Consider the following 21,911-nt stretch of genomic DNA (forward strand, 5'->3'; position numbering starts at 1 on the left):
GATGATGTACTGTAGTGTGCTGTACTGTAGGGTGATGTACTGTAGGGTGATGTACTGTGTAGATGTAGGATGATGTATTGTAGGGTGATGTACTATAGGGTGCTGTACTGTAGGGTGATGTACTGTAGTGTACTGTAGGGTGATGTACTGTAGGGTGATGTACTATAGGGTGCTGTGTAGGTGTAGGGTGCTGTACTGGGTGATGTACTATAGGGTGCTGTACTGTAGGGTGCTGTGTACTGTAGGGATGTACTGTAGTGTACTGTAGGGTGATGTACTGAAGTGTATTGTAGGATTATGTACTGTAGTGTGCTGTACTGTAGGGTGATGTACTGTAGGGTGATGTGCTGTGTAGATGTAGGATGATGTATTGTAGGATGATGTACTGTAGGATGATGTACTGTAGAGTGCTGTGTAGATGTAGGATGATGTACTGTAGGATGATGTACTGTAGGGTTATGTACTGTAGGGTGCTGTGTAGATGTAGGATAATGTACTGTAGGGTGCTGTGTAGATGTAGGGTGATGTACTGTAGGGTGCTGTACTGTAGGATGCTGTACTGTAGGGTGCTGTGCTGTGTAGATAGGATTATGTATTTTAGGATGATGTACTAGGGTGCTGTGTAGATGTAGGATGATGTACTGTAGGGTTATGTACTGTAGGGTGCTGTGTATATGTAGGATAATGTACTGTAGGGTGCTGTGTAGATGTAGGATAATGTACTGTAGGGTGCTGTGTAGATGTAGGATGATGTACTGTAGGGTGCTGTGTAGATGTAGGGTGATGTACTGTAGGGTGCTGTACTGTAGGGTGCTGTACTGTAGGGTGCTGTATATGTAGGATAATGTGTAGGGTGGTAGATGTAGGGTGATGTACTGTAGGGTGCTGTACTGTAGGGTGCTGTACTCTAGGGTGATGTACTGTAGGGTGCTGTACTGTAGGGTGATGTACTGTAGGGTGATGTGTAGGGTGCTGTACTGTAGGGTGATGTACTGTAGGGTGATGTACTGTAGGGTGATGTAGGTGTAGGGTGCTGTACTATAGGGTGCTGTACTGTGGTGTGATGTACTGTAGTGTATTGTAGGGGAATGTACTGAAGTGTGCTGTACTGTAGGGTGATGTACTGTAGGGTGATGTACTATAGGGTGCTGTGTAGGTGTAGGGTGCTGTACTGTAGGGTGATGTACTGTAGTGTATTGTAGGGGAATGTACTGAAGTGTGCTGTATTGTAGGATGATGTACTGTAGTGTGCTGTACTGTAGGGTGATGTACTGTAGGGTGATGTGCTGTGTAGATGTAGGATGATGTATTGTAGGGTGATGTACTATAGGGTGCTGTACTGTAGGGTGATGTACTATAGGGTGCTGTGTAGGTGTAGGGTGCTGTACTGTAGGGTGATGTACTATAGGGTGCTGTACTGTAGGGTGCTGTGTAGATGTAGGATGATGTACTGTAGTGTACTGTAGGGTGATGTACTGAAATGTATTGTAGGATGATGTACTGTAGTGTGCTGTACTGTAGGGTGATGTACTGTAGGGTGATGTGCTGTGTAGATGTAGGATGATGTATTGTAGGATGATGTACTGTAGGGTGCTGTGTAGATGTAGGATAATGTACTGTAGGATGATGTACTGTAGGGTGATGTACTCTAGGGTGCTGTGTAGATGTAGGATGATGTACTGTAGGGTGATGTACTGTAGGATGATGTACTGTAGGGTTATGTACTGTAGGGTGCTGCGTAGGTGTAGGGTGACGTACTGTAGGGGGATGTACTGTAGGGTGCTGTGTAGATGTAGGGTGGCGTACTGTAGGGGGATGTACTGTAGGGTGCTGTACTGTAGGGTTATGTACTGTAGTGTGCTGCGTAGGTGTAGGGTGACGTACTGTAGGGTGATGTACTGTAGGATGATGTACTGTAGGGTTATGTACTGTAGGGTGCTGTGTATATGTAGGATAATGTACTGTAGGATGCTGTGTAGATGTAGGATGATGTACTGTAGGGTGCTGTGTAGATGTAGGGTGACGTACTGTAGGGTGCTGTACTGTAGGGTCCTGGAGGGTGTTGTGTGATGAAGGGTGTTGTGTGATGTAGGGTGCTGTGTGATGAAGGGTGCTGTGTGATGGATGGTGCTGTGTGATGAATGGTGCTGTGTGATGGATGGTGCTGTGTGATGAATGGTGCTGTGTGATGAATGGTGCTGTGTGCTGTGTGATGGATGGTGCTGTGTGATGAATGGTGCTGTGTGATGGATGGTGCTGTGTGATGGATGGTGCTGTGTGATGAATGGTGCTGTGTAATGAATGGTGTTGTGTGATGAATGGTGCTGTGTGATGGATGGTGCTGTGTGATGGATGGTGCTGTGTGATGAATGGTTCTGTGTGATGAAGGGTGTTGTGTGATGAAGGGTGCTGTGTGATGGATGGTGCTGTGTGATGAATGGTGCTGTGTGATGAATGGTGCTGTGTGATGGATGGTGCTGTGTGATGAATGGTGCTGTGTGATGAATGGTGCTGTGTGATGAATGGTGCTGTGTGATGAATGGTGCTGTGTGATGAATGGTGCTGTGTGATGAATGGTGCTGTGTGATGAATGGTGCTGTGTGATGAATGGTGCTGTGTGATGAATGGTGCTGTGTGATGAAGGGTGCTGTGTGATATAGGGTGCTGTGTGATGAATGGTGCTGTGTGATGAATGGTGCTGTGTGATGAAGGGTGCTGTGTGATATAGGGTGCTGTGTGATGAAGGGTGTTGTGTGATGAATGGTGCTGTGTGATGAATGGTGCTGTGTGATGAAGGGTGCTGTGTGATGGATGGTGCTGTGTGATGAATGGTGCTGTGTGATGAATGATGAATGGTGCTGTGTGATGAATATGGTGCTGTGTGATGAAGGGTGCTGTGTGATGAATGGTGCTGTGTGATGAATGGTGCTGTGTGATATAGGGTGCTGTGTGATATAGGGTGCTGTGTGATATAGGGTGCTGTGTGATATAGGGTGCTGTGTGATATAGGGTGCTGTGTGATATAGGGTGCTGTGTGATGAAGGGTGCTGTGTGATGAATGGTTCTGTGTGATGAATGGTGCTGTGTGATGGATGGTGCTGTGTGATGGATGGTGCTGTGTGATGAATGGTGCTGTGTGATGGATGGTGCTGTGTGATGGATGGTGCTGTGTGATATAGGGTGCTGTGTGATGAATGGTGCTGTGTGATGAAGGGTGCTGTGTGATATAGGGTGCTGTGTGGAACAATGCTGGGTGTGTGAGAGTGTGCGTCCCAGTGTGCGTCCCAGAGTGTGCGTCCCAAACGGCACCCTATTCCCCATTGGATCTTAATTAAAAGTACAGTAAAGGGAATCGGGTGCTGTCTGGGGTGAATCCATACTGGTCGTACCAGGAACAGCTACAGCAGCAGCACCAGCAGAAGCAACAGGCGTTGTTCCCTCTCTGGTTCACCTGGCTCTGATTCCCCTGGTTCTGGTTCCCCTGGTTCTGGCTCTGGTTAGGGTCCTGCTGGGTCGGTGCCGTGCCACCCGCCATCGACTCCTGCTGCACCGACATCTGACGCTTTCGCATCTCCATACGCTCTGATCCCATGGGCTGGAGGGACACAGAGATACAGAGGGTTAGAGCCCATGGGCTGGAGGGACACAGAGATACAGAGGGTTAGAGCCCATGGGCTGGAGGGACACAGAGATACAGACGGTTAGAGCCCATGGGCTGGAGGGACACAGAGATACAGACGGTTAGAGCCCATGGGCTGGAGGGACACAGAGATACAGAGGGTTAGAGCCCATGAGCTGGAGGGACACAGAGACACAGACAAGGCTGATCCCATGGGGCTGAGGACAGACAGGCAGAGGAGGATAATATCCTGCGTAATATTGTAATAACAGACATGTGATGACATGCAAATGAACTTAGACAAGATTTCTATTATACAGTATTAGTCTTTGAAACAGCATCAGTAATATTACAACCAATCTGGCCTTGCAATATGTGTAACACAAAGCTCGAGCTCCATCAGTGCTCCACTGTATGGTCCTGATGATGTCGCTACAACATCTACGGACAGTTCCTTCATGGTATAGTGTCTGCTATGACACGTTCTGTTGGGACCCTACAGTGGACTCCAACAGTATTGGGACAGTGAGACGTGTTGTTTTGGCTTTGTACTCCAGCACTTTGAATTTGAAATTATACAATGATTATGAGGATAAAGGGCAGACTGTCAACTATAATATTGAGGATATTTGCATCCATATTGGGTGAACCGTTTCGAAATGACACAACGTTTTGTACATATTGGCTCCATTTTAGGGGGCCAAAAGTATTGGGACAAATTCACTTATGTGTATTAAAGTAGTAAAAAGTTAATTATTTGGTCCCATTTTCATAGCAAATGGTGACTACATCAAGCTTGTGACTCTACACATTTGTTAGATGTATTTGCTGTTTGTTTTGGTTGTGTTTGACTTTATTTTGTGCCCAATAGAAATTAATGGGAAATACACTGAACTAAAATATAAACGCAACATGTAAAGTATTGGTCCCCAGCTCGCAGAACTGTTCCATACGCACAAAGATTATTTATCTCAAATGTTATGCACAAACTTGTTAACATCCCTGTCAGTGAGCATTTCTCCTTGGCCAAGATAATCCATCCACCGCAGCCAAGCCCTCCCCTAACCCGGACGACGCCCTATGGGACTCCTGATCACAGTCGGCTGTGATACAGCCTGGGATCAAACCAGGGTCTGTAGTGACACCTATAGCACTGAAATGCAGGGCCTTAGACTGCTGCGCCACTCGGGAGCTAAACTACAACCTAATAAATGAATTCATATCAATTGACTGATTTCCTAATTTGAACTGAAAAAAATCAATGAAATTGTTGCATGTTGCATTATATTTTAGTTCAGTATAATATATTGTAATTATTTTTTAATTTTTATTGTAAATATGAGTATAATGTTTCTAAACACTTCTATGTACATAAATGTGGATGCTACCATGGTTACAGGTAAACCTGAATGAATCGTGAATAATGATGAGTGAGGAAGTTACAGATGCACAAATATCATACCCCCAATACATGCTAACCTCTCACCATTACAATAACAGGGGAGGTTAGCATTTTATGTCATACCCCCAAGACATGCTAACCTCTCACCATTACAATAACAGGGGAGGTTAGCATTTTATGTCATACCCCCAAGACATGCTAACCTCTCACCATTACAATAACAGGGGAGATTAGCATGTTATATCATACCCCCAAGACATGCTAACCTCTCACCATTACAATAACAGGGGAGGTTAGCATTTTATATCATACCCCCAAGACATGCTAAACTCTCACCTTTACAATAACAGGGGAGGTTAGCATTTTATATCATACCCCCAAGACATGCTAACCTCTCCCCATTACTATAAAAAACTTGCTCAGAATAATTTGAATTTTTATTTTCCATTTGTTTTGTCTTGTCTTCCTTCACACCTGGTTCCAATCCCAATTCTGGTTCCGGAGCACGGAGGAAACATGGGAGGCCGCCCATGTCCACCTTCCGCGCGCCGTACTGCGCCAGAAAGTTGGCGCAGACCATCACCGCAGTGATGCACCGGGGGACCGGGTCTGGCTCTCGACCCGAAATGTGCCCACCCGCCTACCCTGTTAGAAGCTGGGTCCGCATTTTGTGGGGCCATTTAAAGTCTTGAGGAGAGTGAACGAGGTATGTTACAGGTTACAGCTTCCCCCTATTTACCGTATTAACCCCTCGCTCCATGTGTCTCTCCTCAGGCCGGTGGTGGCTGGCCCGCTACAGGAGTCTGAGGTGCGGGAGGTTCCTCCGCCCCCTCTGGACATCGAGGGGGCCCCAGCGTACTCTGTTCACTCCGTAGTGGATACGAGATGTCGGGCGAGGGGCCTTCAGTACCTCGTGGACTGGGAGGTGTATGGTCCGGAGGAGAGATGCTGGGTTCCAGTGGAGGACGTGTTGGATCCTTCTATGCTGTGAGATTTCCACCGTCTCCATCCGGATCGCCTTGCGCCTCGCCCTCCTGGTCGTCCCCGAGGTCGGGGGGTACTGTCACCACTTCCGCCGAAGTCGGTGCCTCTCCTTGTTCAGGCCGGAGGTCGACATCACTGACCTTCTACCCATCACTGATCCATTTTTCATTTTCTATTGGTTTTTCTTGTCTTCCTTCACACCTGGTTCCAATCCCATCAATTACATGTTGTGTATTTAACCCTCTGTTTTCCCCCCATGTTAAATCAAATCAAATCAAAGTTGATTTGTCACATGCGCCGAATACAACAGTGAAATGCTTACTCACAGGCTCTAACCAATAGTGCGGAACAAAGGGTCGGAGATTGTTTTATTATATGTATTGAGGTATGTGTTGGTGTGCGAGGGGTTTTGTACCCACTTTTGATATTTTGTATATTTTGGAGTTCTGTCAGCACTTATTAAACGACTCCGTTAATAACAAGTTCGTTCTCCTGCGCCTGACTTCCCTGCCACCAACACGCAGCCTTTACATTCACATAAAAATACTCATTTTTACTTTTGCGGACCAATTCATTTTTTAGACATTTCTGACCCGAACAAAATTCCCCAAACACATCCCAATTGTTTGTGCAGTTCAAGTCTGCAGACATTTGCTCATCTCCTGTCCTGCACACACGTGTTCACATTTTCCGTCTGTTGCCTGCATCTCAGTCATAGTTGTTTTCGTTACAAATAATAACTTTGGAAATGTGTGCGTTTCTATCAAAGTAAGTGTCTTATTATGTTATAATAGTTTCTGCATGTCGTGTTATGTCGTTTCTACTGTAGCATAATATATTTGTGTATATTCCTTATAACCATGGACACGAAAGGCAACGTTACTAATTTCATAACCTTTGTGGTGTATTCAATGCTTAGGTAGCTAGCAACAATGCTAATTGCTTCAGAGACGTATTAGCATGTGTTGTATTTTGACGCTACCCTGGCCTTACGACACCCAAGTGGCGCAGCTGTCTAAGGCACAGTGTCTCAGTGCTGGAGGTGTCACTACAGACACCCAGGTTCAGATCCAGACTGTGTTTCTATCAAAGTAGGTGCCTTATTAGTTATAATAGTTTCTGTATGTTATGTTATACCGTTTGTACTGTTGCTCACTGTGTGTATGGAGCATAATATATTTGTGTCTATTCCTTATAACAGCGGACAAACGAAGTAACGTTACTCATTTCATAAGGTCAGTTAGGATCACTACTTTATTTTAAGAATGTGAAATGTCAGAATAATAGTAGAGAGAATGATTTATTTCAGCTTTTATTTCTTTCATCACATTCCCAGTGGATCAGAAGTTTACATACACTCAATTAGTATTTGATAGCATTGCCTTTAATTTTTTTTACTTGGGTCAAACGTTTCGGGTAGCCTTCCACAAGCTTCCCACAATAAGTTGGGTGAATTTTGGCCCATTCCTCCTGACAGAGCTGGTGTAACTGAGTCAGGTTTGTAGGCCTCCTTGCTCGCACACACTTTTTCAGTTCTGCCCACGAATATTCTATAGGATTGAGGTCAGGGCTTTGTGATGGCCACTCCAATACCTTCACTTGGTTGTCCTTAAGCCATTTTGCAACAACTTTGGAAGTATGCTTGGGGTCATTGTCCATTTGAAAGACCCATTTACGACTAAGCTTTAAATTCCTGACTGATGCCTTGAGATGTTGCTTCAATATATCCACATACTGCATAATCCACATTTTTTATGGCGGTTTTGGAGCAGTGGATCCTTGCTGAGCGGACTTTCAGGTTATGTCGATATAGGACTCGTTTTACTGTGAATATAGATACTTTTGTACCTGTTTCCTCCAGCATCTTCACAGGGTCCTTTGCTGTGGTTCTGGGATTGATTTGCACTTTTCGCACTGAAGTACGTTCATCTCTAGGAGACAGAACGCGTCTCCTTCCTGAGCGGAATGATGGCTGTGTGGTCCCATAGTGTTTATACTTGCGTACTATTGTTTGTTCAGATGAATGTGGTACCTTCAGGCGATTGGAAATTTCTCCCAAGGATGAACCAGACTTGTGGAGGTCAACAATTTTTTTTCTGAGGTCTTGGCTGATTTCTTTTGTTTTTCCCATCATGTCAAGCAAAGAGGCACTGAGTTTGACGGTAGGCCTTGAAATACATCCACAGGTACACCTCCAATATACTCAAATGATGATGTCAATTAGCCTAACAGAAGCTTCTAAAGACATGGCATCATTTTCTGGAATATTCCAAGCTGTTTAAAGTCACAGTCAACTTTGTGTATGTACATTTCTGACCCACTGGAATTGTGATACAGTGAATTAAAAGTGAAATAATCTGTCTGTAAACAATTGTTGGAAAAATGACTTGTGTCCTGCACAAAGTCGATGTCCTAACCGACTTGCCAAAACTATAGTTTGTCAACAATAAATGTGTGGAGTGGTTGAAAAACGAGTTTTAATGACTCCAACCTGAGTGTATGTAAACTAGTTTTAATGACTCCAACCTGAGTGTATGTAAACTAGTTTTAATGACTCCAACCTAAGTGTATGTAAACTAGTTTTAATGACTCCAACCTAAGTGTATGTAAACTAGTGTTAATGACTCCAACCTAAGTGTATGTCAACTTCCGACTTCAACTCTATACGTTGAAAATTTCACATGGAAACATTACACTTCTTTTTCATCCTATCTTCAATATACTGTATATTGGGTTGTTGAAATTGTTGAATTTTGTATTTGATTAGATCTTGTTTCAATGTCATGCCATCAACCTAAATAAAGAGCTATATTGAAATAAAGTAAGAAGCCACAGTATTTTCGAAACAGAGACTCCTAATAGTATATGAGGGGTAATGCACTTCACTGAAAACACGTCTGCCATCCAGATGCCTACCTCTACAGACCCTGCTTGACTTTGTAAACAAGTACATTTCAGCTGAGCTATCATGCAAACACATTTAGACATTTAGGCCTCCAACCTCATTTGTGCAGACTACCTAAATAACATTGAATATTGGAAAGGAACTCCTTTTTGGGGCGGCAGGGTAGCCTAGTGGTTAGAGTGTTGGACTAGTAACCGAAAGGTTGCAAGTTCGAATCCCCGAGCTGACAAGGTACAAATCTGTTGTTCTGCCCCTGTACAGGCAGTTTACCCACTGTTCCTAGGCCATCATTGAAAATAAGAATTTGTTCTTAACTGACTTGCCTAGTAAAATAAAGGTAAAATAAAAAATAAAAATAAAAACTTCTCTTACACAGGCTGTATGAGGTTGGGTTTATATAGGCTCCATTGCCATGTGATTTGCCCAATAACATAATTTCAACGTGACGCTAGATATACTAGCATTCTTCCATGGTTTATTCAATCTTCAATCTTTGGAAGCTTATAAGTAGTTATATAAATAGGATGCCAAAGATATTAATAATACCATTTCCTTTGGATACTGTCTTGTATATTAAGGATGGTTGGTTGATTTCAAATGTAATTTATAAGTTTTTAATATGTTGGATTCACGTCTCCATCTCAATCAAAAATCCAAGTTAAAGAATAGGACTAGATCAAATCAAACTTTATTTGAAGTGCATTTAAAGTTTGATTTGCACAACATGATGGTGTTGGGCAAATCAGATGTCAACGTAGCCTACATAAACCCAACCCCAGCTAACAACAAACATTCCCCCATCTTTAGAGTTCCCTTAAGAGTCTCTTAAGAGGTTAAAATATGAATGTTCCCGTGATGTGCATGGAATGTTTTCAAGAGACCATTCCCGAAATATGAAGTAGAACTTAGCCAGAGTATAGTTACCATGTTCTCAGAACCTACTATATTAATTTTCTAGACATGTTTCATTGGAACGTTGCAAGAACATTTGTGTCTGAAGAAAAAATCTTTACACATCACATTACCGAGCCAATCAAGGCCCTGATTGGTTAACCACTGATCCATTCGTAGCTCTCTGTCTGTTGGCAAGGTTAGGGATACACACACAGTGTTTTAACATAGTTTTTTAAACATAGCGGTTTTAACATATAGTGTTTTTAACTTACATATTTGATTACATTGGGGATGTTCATTTATAAAGTAATTATTATTCAACATGTCCTCACCTGGGATATGGACTCCCAACATTGGCTCACGGTACTCCGTTTCAGATATTAGTTCTTCTGACTATTCTCATCATTGATTTGATCAAAGGCCCTGTCCTGAAGAAACCCTACCCCCTCCTCCCTAGGTACTTGTTTAGATCTGAAACAACCTGATTGGTGTAATCAATAGGGTGAATGCACTTTGAAGTCAGTCTCAGCTCTGTTAAAAGTACACTCATGGTGATTCAGGAGTGTGGTTAAAACAGGTTAACATGCCCCACCAACAGACAACAATACAGAAAACCCTTCAATTGTTGAAATAAGTCCATGAAGTCAAACTGACTGCTAACTGACAGACATGGTGGCGGAGCAGGAATATCTGAACGCTGTGAACCAAGAGGTTGTTTTCAGCTCAAATCCCAGGGGTTGGATAATAATTACTGTATAAATGAACATTCACAATGTAATCAGGTATGTAAAATATGGACGTTAAAAGCACTGTGTGAGTATCCCTAACCAACAGACAATGTATAAATGATAACTCCACTGTCTCGAACACAGATGGGTTACACAGTTAAACAGGGTACACAGAGGTAGGCATCTGGGTTAGAGCTGGTCGATATGGACAAAAATGTATATCGCAATAAATTGCCTGAATTGATAAGGTAAATAGAATGCTTTAGAACACCCTGGGCCACTGTTTCTTCCCTTGAAACTACTAATGTGATGGTTGGAGCCATTCATTGTCCCATTAACAATCACCCATATTAGCAAACTTATTTCATTTTAAACTTCACATTTCTCTAGTATATGCTTCTTATCATAATGAACAATATCAGCAAAATGCCTGCGATAAGTGGTCAGTGTGGTCGGTGTTGAAAATGGTTTGTTTATCATCCTGGCTCTAATCTGGATGGTACATTTAATACCCCTCATATACCAGTAGGAGTCACTGTTCAGACAGGAAATGTAGGACTGTGGCTCCACATTTTATTTCAATATACCACTGCTGTTTACTGTGTTTAGGTTCTTTTTTACATTTCTGTGTGAAATTGTCAATGTAATTTTCAATGTATACATCGTTTTGATGATTATGTTGAAATTAGATTGACTTAATCAGGTTGTTACATCAATGTTAATTAAATTGAAGTTTTGCCCCAATTTACAACGCTGGTTGAAATGAGATGACAATAGCCCTGGTTGATGACTTTTTAAAACCAATGTATTTTTTTTACATTGATTCCACGTCACGATACGTTGGCAAAGTACATTGAAACAACGTTGATTCAGCCAGTATGTGCCCAGTGGGTGGTGTCTGCATGTTCGCTAGCAAAATGGACCCATACCAGGGAAAATAGGGAGATGGGGGATGATATTTGGATATTTGTGACATTACCAAACAGCTTCTTTACGATTGGTATGTTGGTTCATTAAGAACTGACATACGAGGAATATCGGTAGGCTGACTTCACCATCACCAGCTGGATGGGGGTGGAGGAGGAGGAGGAGGAGGAGGGGGGGATTCCGTACAGGAAAAAATCCTGATGTCACTCAATCACAACTCGTATTACAGAATAACACCAATAGATATCTACACGGCATAGGCTGTTGTGCGAGACGAACACAGAGACCCCGTTGAATAACCATCAGCCCAGAACACAACATCACATCAATAGAAAGTGCCATGATGAAGAGTGAACAGAAAAAGACGCAGTCGCTACGAAGCTTACAGCTCCATCCATCCCCCTCTACCACCACTCGGTACAACCACCGTGACAGGCCGTTTTAACCCGCCTAGCCCGCTCTTCTCCCGACCAGACCAGACCACGACCCATCGGGAAACCAAATACTCACAGTTTCACCATGTATGCCCAGGGAGAAGAGGGAATTCTCTGCCAAGATTACATCCGTCGGCATACGACATCTTCCACTCGCCCGGCTGGGTGCTGTCAGTGCGCATGCGCATGCTGTAGTAGTAGTAGTTGCGGGAGCATAGCTCGGACGGAGGATGTCACAGATTGATCTCACAGCTCTACAGATGGAGACTGCTGCTGTGCAGTATTTTAGATACCGAGGCGGTGCTACCGAGAGAGATCTCACTGTGGTGGAGGGGGGATTGGGCTAGGGTACTTCTGCTGTCATCTCGAGTCATATCCAATATGATAGACATAGGCCTTCCTTCATGTGTTTAGTAGAGGGATAGTCAGGCATAAGTCTGTTCAAGCCAGAAACATAGGCTAGGACCCGACATGATCAGAAAGAAACCACAGTGTTCTCAGTAGATTAAATAGGTTCCGATGAGAAGATACACGATTAAAGTCATGCCGCTGTCTATGGTGCTGAAACAGCAAGGCTTGAACAGACAACTGGAGTAACCAGTTAAAAGGTTCACAGTAGCAGTCAGACTAGTCAGAAGGGTTATTATAGTTCCTAACTCTAGGAGTCTGAAACAGGTTCACAGTAGCAGTCAGACTGGTTAGAAGGGTTACTATAATTCCTAACTCTAGGAGTCTGAAACAGACTGTATCCTCTGGAATGAGCTGATCACTCTGCTTCAGTGACATCTACTGTCCTCATAGGCCTACAGTCTGTCACTGAGGTGAAAGACAACAGTGATCTCTACAGGATAACTGTCATACTGGAGCAAACTCAAACCTTGCTTATATTTTTGTTTAAAAAATTATGTATATACCTTTATTTAACTAGGCAAGTCAGTTAAGAACACATTATTATTTAGAATGACAGCCTACCCCAGCTGGGACAATTGTGAGCCACCCTATGGTTCTCCCAATCACAGCTGGTTGTGATACTGCCTGGTTGTGAACCAGGGTGTCTGTAGTGACACCACAAGTGCTGAGATGCAGTGCCTTAGACAGCTACGCCACTCAGGAGCTGCCTGAGTTTCAGTGGAATAATGTTTGAAACATGTTTGTGTCTTCATGTTTTCCAGATGTCTCAGGAGAGTTGTGTGAAAACAGGTAGCCTGTTGGTATGTTGCATTTATGTGAATGAGTGAGTAAAAAATAAATAATAATCACAGTGCTGAGGATGTTCTCTTTTTAACAAGCTGAATATGACGCATTGTTGAGCATAATCTCAATCACTAGATGGACACTAGATGGCCCTGTGTGCTCACCAACACACTGTCAGACACTACATATACTAATACTAAATGCAGAATGTTGTAAAAAAGCAATCAAGCCTGGAATTCATGTCATTTTGGCATTTGTCTGTTACGGCTACTGACGTATCAGTTATGGTAGCCTATTGGTAATCTCTACTACATGACCAAAGGCTTTCCACTAGATGTTGGTACATTGCTGCGTGGACTTGCTTCCATTCAGCCACTAGCGCATTATTGAGGTCGGCACTGATGTTGGGCGATTAGGCCTGGCTCGCAGTCGACGTTCCAATTCATCTTTCGATGGAGTTGAGGTCAGGGCTCTGTGTAGGACAGTCAAGTTCTTCCACAAACCATTTCATTATGGACCTTTGTGCACGGAGGCATTGTCATGCAGAAACAGGAAATGGCCTTCCCCAAACTGATTTTCCTTCACTAGAACTAAGGGGCCTAGCCCGAACCATGAAAAACAGCCCCAGATCATTATTCCAGTGCCAAACTTTACAGTTGGCACTGGATTCGGGTAGGTAGCGTTCTTCTGGCATCCATCATCCATCAAACCCAGATTCGTCTATCGGACTGCCAGATGGTGAAGTGTGATTCCTCACTCCAGAGAATGCATTTCCACAGCAATGGCGTTACATCAATCCAGTCGACGCTTGGCATTGCACATGGTAACCTTAGACTTGTGTGCGGCTGCTCGGACATGAAATCCCATTTCATGAAGCTCCTGGCGAACAGTTCTTGTGCTGACATTGCTTCCAGAGGCAGTTTGGAACTTGGTAGTGAGTGCTGCAACCGAGGACAGCACTCCACCCTTCAGTACTCTGCGGTCCCGTTCTGTGAGCTTGTACGGTCTACCACTTCGCAGGCTGACCCGTTGCTGCACCTAGATGTTTCCGCTTCACAATAACAGCACTTACAGTTGACCAGGGCCATGCCTCTAGCAGGGTGTGGCTGTGTGCTGGATTCTATACACCTGTCAGCAATGGGTGTGGCTGAAATACCCAAATCCACTCATTTAAAGGGGTGTCCACATACACTATACTGTATATACAAAGTATTTCCAAAGTTAGCCCTATTATATGTTAGATCTCAGACAGGTCTTGTCTTGCCATAGAGTTCACATTGGTTTCATCCAAAATGGCACCCTACTCCCTATATAGTGCACTTGCCCTGGTCAAAAGAAGTACACTGCATAGGGAATAGGGTAGCATTTAGGATGCAGACCCCCGTCAGTCCCTGAGTACTCCCTGCCTGGGGGAAGTGTATGATCAGAAAGACAGTAGGGAGATGGATCCATCTGAAGTCTGTGGAAACACACCAGCAGAAGTTCTGACTGCTAGATCAAATAGTATTTGTCACGCGCTGAATATAAGAAGTGTAGACTTTACCGTTAAACTTATGAGGCCTTTCCCAACAATGCAGTTAAGCAGTAAGAAAATTAACACATAGATACAAATAAAATAACACAATAAAATAAAGACAACGAGGCTATATACAGGCTATATACAAGGAGTACTGGTACCGAGTCAGTGTACTGGGGCAGTTGGGGTGAGTGATTAAAGTACTATGTAGGTTTGGTTAGGTGATTGATTGAGGTAATATGTACATGTAGGTTTGGTTAGGTGATTGATTGAGGTAATATGTACATGTAGGTTTGGTTAGGTGATTGAGGTAATATGTACATGTAGGTTTGGTTAGGTGATTGATTGAGGTAATATGTACATGTAGGTTTGGTTAGGTGATTGATTGAGGTAATATGTACATGTAGGTTTGGTTAGGTGATTGAGGTAATATGTACATGTAGGTTTGGTTAGGTGATTGAGGTAATATGTACATGTAGGTTTGGTTAGGTGATTGAGGTAATATGTACATGTAGGTTTGGTTAGGTGATTGAGGTAATATGTACATGTAGGTTTGGTTAGGTGATTGAGGTAATATGTACATGTAGGTTTGGTTAGGTGATTGAGGTAATATGTACATGTAGGTTTGGTTAGGTGATTGAGGTAATATGTACATGTAGGTTTGGTTAGGTGATTGAGGTAATATGTACATGTAGGTTTGGTTAGGTGATTGAGGTAATATGTATTGTGTGTACAGTCGTGGCCAAAAGTTTTGAGAATGACACAAATATTAATTTCCACAAAGTTTGCTGCTTCAATGTCTGTAGATATGTTTGTCAGATGTTACTATGGAATACTGAAGTATAATTACAAGCATTTCATAAGTGTCAAAGGCTTTTATTGACAATTACATGAAGTTGATGCAAAGAGTCAATATTCACAGTGTTGACCCTTCTTTTTCAAGACCACTGCAATCTGCCCTGGTATGCTGTCAATTAACTTCTGGGCCACATCCTGACTGATGGCAGCCCATATTGGCATAATCAATGCTTGGAGTTTGTCAGAATTTGTGGGTTTTTGTTTGTCCACCCGCCTCTTGAGGATTGGACAATGGGATTAAGGTCTGGGGACACAAAATATCAATGTTTTGTTCCCCGAGCCACTTAGTTATCACTTTTGTGCAGATGCACTCACCCCTCCCTGCTGCCATTCCTGAGCAAGCTCTGTACTCGTGGTGCCCCGATCCCGCAGCTGAATCAACTTTAGTAGACGGTCCTGGCGCTTGCTGGACTTTCTTGGGCGCCAGAAAGCCTTCTTCACAACAACTGAACCGCTCTCCTTGAAGTTCTTGATGATCCGATAAATGGTTGATTTAGGTGCAATTTTACTGGCAGCAATATCCTTGCCTGTGAAGCCCTTTTTGTGCAAAGCAATGATGACGGCACGTGTTTCCTTGCAGGTCACCATGGTTGACAGAGGAAGAACAAGGATTCCAAGCACCACCCTCCTTTTGAAGCTTCCAGTCTGTTATTCAAACTCAATCAGCATGACAGAGTGATCTCCAGCCTTGTCCTTGTCAACACTCACACCTGTGTTAACTAGAGAATCACTGACATGATGTCAGCTGGTCCTTTTGTGGCAGGGCTGAAATGCAGTTGAAATGTTTTTTGGGGATTCAGTTAATTTGCATGACAAAGAGGGTCTTTGCAATTAATTGCAATTCATCTGATCACTCTTCATAACATTCTTGAGTATATGCAAATTGCCATCGTACAAACTGAGGCAGCAGACTTTGTGAAAATTCATATTTGCGTCGTTCTCAAAAATTTGGGCCACAACTGTATATACTGTACTCTATACCATGTACTGCATCTTGCCTACGCCATTCTGTACCATCACTATTTCATATATCTTCATGTACATATTCTTATTAATTATTTTACACTTGTATAAGGTAGTTGTTGTGAAATTGTTAGATTACTTGTTAGATGTTACTGCATGGTCGGAACTAGAAGCAAAAGCATTTCGCTACACTCTCATTTACATCTGCTAACCATGTGTATAACATTTGATTTGATTTGATTATATTATAGTCTAACTAAACCCTCCTTTCAAACTACATCCCCTGTTAGAGTAGTGGTGACTGTGTGTATCTATTAGAGCAGTGGTGACTGTGTGTATCTGTTAGAGCAGTGATGACTGTGTTTATCTATTAGAGCAGTGATGACTGTGTGTATCTATTAAAGCAGTGGTGACTGTGTGTATCTATTAGAGCAGTGGTGACTGTGTTTATCTATTAGAGCAGTGGTGACTGTGTGTATCTGTTAGAGCAGTGGTGACTGTGTGTATCTCTTAGAGCAGTGGTGACTGTGTTTATCTATTAGAGCAGTGGTGACTGTGTGTATCTGTTAGAGCAGTGGTGACTGTGTGTATCTCTTAGAGCAGTGGTGACTGTGTGTATCTGTGAGGGTTATAGCAGTGGTGACTGTGTGTATCTGTGAGGGTTAGAGCAGTGGTGACTGTGTGTATCTGTGAGGGTTAGAGCAGTGGTGATTGGGTGTATCTGTTAGAGCAGTGGTGACTGTGTGTATCTGTGAGGGTTAGAGCAGTGGTGATTGGGTGTATCTGTTAGAGCAGTGGTGACTGTGTGTATCTGTGAGGGTTAGAGCAGTGGTGATTGGGTGTATCTGTTAGAGCAGTGGTGATTGGGTGTATCTGTTAGAGCAGATACACACAGTCACCACTCCACCCTACCTGCCACCCTAGACCCACTCCAAATTGCTTACTGCCCCGATATATCCACAGACGATGCAATCGCCACCACCAGACTGCACACTGCCCTAACCCATCTGGACAAGAGGACAGCCTACAGTGGGGCAAAAAGTATTTAGTCAGCCACAGATTGTGCAAGTTCTCCCACTTAAAAAGATGAGAGAGGCCTGTAATTTTCAACATATGTACACTTCAACTATGACAGACAAAATGAGGGGAAAAAATGCAGAAAATCACGTTGTAGGATTTTTTATGAATTTGTTTGCAAATTATGGTGGAAAATAAGTATTTGGTCACCTACAAACAATCAAGATTTCTGGCTCTCACAGACCTGTAACTTCTTCTTTAAGAGGCTCCTCTGTCCTCCACTCATTACCTGTATTAATGGCACCTGTTTGAACTTGTTATCAGTATAAACGACACCTGTCCACAACCTCAAACAGTCACACTCCTAACTCCACTATGGCCAAGGACACCAGAAACAAAATTGTAGACCTGCACCAGGCTGGGAAGACTGAATCTGCAATAGGTAAGCAGCTTGGTTTGAAAAAATCAACTGTGGGAGCAATTATTAGGAAATGGAAGACATACAAGACCACTGATAATCTGCCTCGATCTGGGGCTCCACGCAAGATCTCACCCCGTGGGATCAAAATGATCACAAGAACGGTGAGCAAAAATCCCAGAACAACACGGGGGGACCTAGTGAATGACCTGCAGAGAGCTGGGACCAAAGTAACAAAGCCTACCATCAGCAAGGGCATTGAAGATGAAACGTGGCTGGGTCTTTCAGCATGACAATGATCCCAAACACACCGCCCGGGCAACGAAGGAAAGAAGAAGCATCGTAAGAAGCATTTCAAGGTCCTGGAGTGGCCTAGCCAGTCTCCAGATCTCAACCCCATAGAAAATCTTTGGAGGGAGTTGAAGGTCCATGTTGCCCAGCAACAGCCCCAAAACATCACCGCTCTAGAGGAGATCTGCATGGAGGAATGGGCCAAAATACCAGCAACAGTGTGTGAAAACTTTGTGAATACTTACATAAAACATTTGAACTCTGTCATTGCCAACAAAGGGTATATAACGTATTGAGATAAACTTTGTTATTGACCAAATACTTATTTTCCACCATAATTTGCAAATAAATTCATTACAAATCCTACAATGTGATTTTCTGGATTTTTTTCTTCTCATTTTGTCTGTCATAGTTCAAGTGTACCTATGATGAAAATTACAGGCCTCTCTCATCTTTTTAAGTGGGAGAACTTGCACAATTGGTGACTGACTAAATACTTTTTTTGCCCCACTGTATGTGAGAATGCTATTCATTGACTACAACTCAGCATTTAACACCATAGTACCCTCCAAACTCGTAATTAAGCTCGAGACCCTGGGTCTCGACCACGCCCTGTGCAACTGGGTCCTGGACTTTCTGACGGGCCACCCCCAGGTGGTGAGGGTAGTAAACAACATCTCCACCCCGCTGATCCTCAACACTGGGGCCCAACAAGGGTGCTTTCTTAGCCCTCTCCTGTACTCCCTGTTCACCCATGACAGCGTGGCCATGCAAACCTCCAACTCAATCATCAAGTGGTAGGCTTGATTACTAACAACGAGACGACCTACAGGGAGGAGGTGAGGGAAAATAGGCTCACACTCAATGTCAACAAAACAAAGGAGATGATCGTGAACTTCAGGAAACAGCAGAGGGAGCAGCACCCTATCTACATCGGCGGAACAGTACTGGAACAGGTGGAAAGTTAAGTTCCTCGGCGTACACATCACGGACAAACTGAAATGGTCCACACATACAGACAGTGTGGTGTGTATCTATTAGAGTAGTGGTGACTGTGTTTATCTATTAGAGCAGTGGTGACTGTGTTTATCTATTAGAGCAGTGGTGACTGTGTTTATCTGTTAGCGCAGTGGTGACTGTGTTTATCTATTAGAGCAGTGGTGACTGTGTGTATCTATTAGAGCAGTGGTGACTGTGTTTATCTATTAGAGCAGTGGTGACTGTGTTTATCTATTAGAGCAGTGGTTACTGTGTTTATCTATTAGAGCAGTGGTGACTGTGTTTATCTGTTAGAGCAGTGGTGACTGTGTGTATCTGTTAGAGCAGTGGTGACTGTGATTATCTATTAGAGTAGTGGTGACTGTGTTTATCTATTAGAGCAGTGGTGACTGTGTTTATCTGTTAGAGCAGTGGTGACTGTGTGTATCTGTTAGAGCAGTGGTGACTGTGTTTATCTATTAGAGTAGTGGTGACTGTGTTTATCTATTAGAGCAGTGGTGACTGTGTTTATCTGTTAGAGCAGTGGTGACTGTGTTTATCTATTAGAGCAGTGGTGACTGTGTTTATCTATTAGAGCAGTGATGACTGTGTTTATCTGTTAGAGCAGTGGTGACTGTGTGTATCTATTAGAGCAGTGGTGACTGTGTTTATCTATTAGAGCAGTGGTGACTGTGTTTATCTATTAGAGCAGTGGTGACTGTGTTTATCTATTAGAGCAGTGGTTACTGTGTTTATCTATTAGAGCAGTGGTGACTGTGTTTATCTGTTAGAGCAGTGGTGACTGTGTGTATCTGTTAGAGCAGTGGTGACTGTGTTTATCTATTAGAGTAGTGGTGACTGTGTTTATCTATTAGAGCAGTGGTGACTGTGTTTATCTGTTAGAGCAGTGGTGACTGTGTTTATCTATTAGAGCAGTGGTGACTGTGTTTATCTATTAGAGCAGTGATGACTGTGTTTATCTGTTAGAGCAGTGGTGACTGTGTGTATCTATTAGAGCAGTGGTGACTGTGTGTATCTGTTAGAGCAGTGGTGACTGTGTTTATCTATTAGAGCAGTGGTGACTGTGTTTATCTATTAGAGCAGTGGTGACTGTGTTTATCTATTAGAGCAGTGATGACTGTGTGTATCTATTAGAGCAGTGGTGACTGTGTTTATCTGTTAGAGCAGTGGTGACTGTGTTTATCTATTAGAGCAGTGGTGACTGTGTGTATCTATTAGAGCAGTGGTGACTGTGTGTATCTGTTAGAGCAGTGGTGACTGTGTTTATCTGTTAGAGCAGTGGTGACTGTGTTTATCTATTAGAGTAGTGGTGACTGTGTTTATCTATTAGAGCAGTGGTGACTGTGTGTATCTGTTAGAGCAGTGATGACTGTGTGTATCTATTAGAGCAGTGGTGACTGTGTTTATCTATTAGAGCAGTGGTGACTGTGTTTATCTGTTAGAGCAGTGGTGACTGTGTGTATCTGTTAGAGCAGTGGTGACTGTGTTTATCTATTAGAGTAGTGGTGACTGTGTTTATCTATTAGAGCAGTGGTGACTGTGTGTATCTGTGAAGACAGTGGTGACTGCGTGTATCTGTGAAGACAGTGGTGACTGTGTTTATCTGTTAGAGCAGTGGTGACTGTGTTTATCTATTAGAGCAGTGGTGACTGTGTGTATCTGTTAGAGCAGTGATGACTGTGTTTATCTATTAGAGCAGTGGTGACTGTGTGTATCTGTGAAGACAGTGGTGACTGCGTGTATCTGTGAAGACAGTGGTGACTGTGTTTATCTGTTAGAGCAGTGGTGACTGTGTTTATCTATTAGAGCAGTGGTGACTGTGTGTATCTGTTAGAGCAGTGATGACTGTGTTTATCTATTAGAGCAGTGGTGACTGTGTTTATCTATTAGAGCAGTGATGACTGTGTTTATCTGTTAGAGCAGTGGTGACTGTGTGTATCTATTAGAGCAGTGGTGACTGTGTGTATCTGTTAGAGCAGTGGTGACTGTGTTTATCTATTAGAGCAGTGGTGACTGTGTTTATCTATTAGAGCAGTGGTGACTGTGTTTATCTATTAGAGCAGTGATGACTGTGTGTATCTATTAGAGCAGTGGTGACTGTGTTTATCTGTTAGAGCAGTGGTGACTGTGTTTATCTATTAGAGCAGTGGTGACTGTGTGTATCTATTAGAGCAGTGGTGACTGTGTGTATCTGTTAGAGCAGTGGTGACTGTGTTTATCTGTTAGAGCAGTGGTGACTGTGTTTATCTATTAGAGTAGTGGTGACTGTGTTTATCTATTAGAGCAGTGGTGACTGTGTGTATCTGTTAGAGCAGTGATGACTGTGTGTATCTATTAGAGCAGTGGTGACTGTGTTTATCTATTAGAGCAGTGGTGACTGTGTTTATCTGTTAGAGCAGTGGTGACTGTGTGTATCTGTTAGAGCAGTGGTGACTGTGTTTATCTATTAGAGTAGTGGTGACTGTGTTTATCTATTAGAGCAGTGGTGACTGTGTGTATCTGTGAAGACAGTGGTGACTGCGTGTATCTGTGAAGACAGTGGTGACTGTGTTTATCTGTTAGAGCAGTGGTGACTGTGTTTATCTATTAGAGCAGTGGTGACTGTGTGTATCTGTTAGAGCAGTGATGACTGTGTTTATCTATTAGAGCAGTGGTGACTGTGTTTATCTATTAGAGCAGTGGTGACTGTGTTTATCTGTTAGAGCAGTGGTGACTGTGTGTATCTGTTAGAGTAGTGGTGACTGTGTGTATCTATTAGAGCA

The 21,911-nt window shown here is 43.1% G+C and overlaps 1 protein-coding gene across 1 annotated transcript in view; it reads right to left on the reverse strand.

Annotated features, from left to right (window-relative positions):
* rgs20 (regulator of G protein signaling 20) overlaps nt 1-12,052 on the reverse strand; it is a 28,133-nt gene extending 16,081 nt beyond the window's left edge. Inside the window, exons 1-2 of the mRNA XM_064927012.1 lie at nt 11,970-12,052; nt 3,390-3,595 (exon numbers count right to left, since the gene is read on the reverse strand). Of these exons, the coding sequence (XP_064783084.1) occupies nt 3,390-3,595; nt 11,970-12,032 (269 nt within the window). The 5' untranslated portion in view covers nt 12,033-12,052. The remainder of the gene's footprint in view (nt 1-3,389; nt 3,596-11,969) is intronic.
* Between the last annotated feature and the right edge of the window lie 9,859 nt (nt 12,053-21,911).

Source organism: Oncorhynchus masou, chromosome 3 (genome assembly GCF_036934945.1).
Source record: "Oncorhynchus masou masou isolate Uvic2021 chromosome 3, UVic_Omas_1.1, whole genome shotgun sequence".
Taxonomy (NCBI): domain Eukaryota; kingdom Metazoa; phylum Chordata; class Actinopteri; order Salmoniformes; family Salmonidae; genus Oncorhynchus; species Oncorhynchus masou.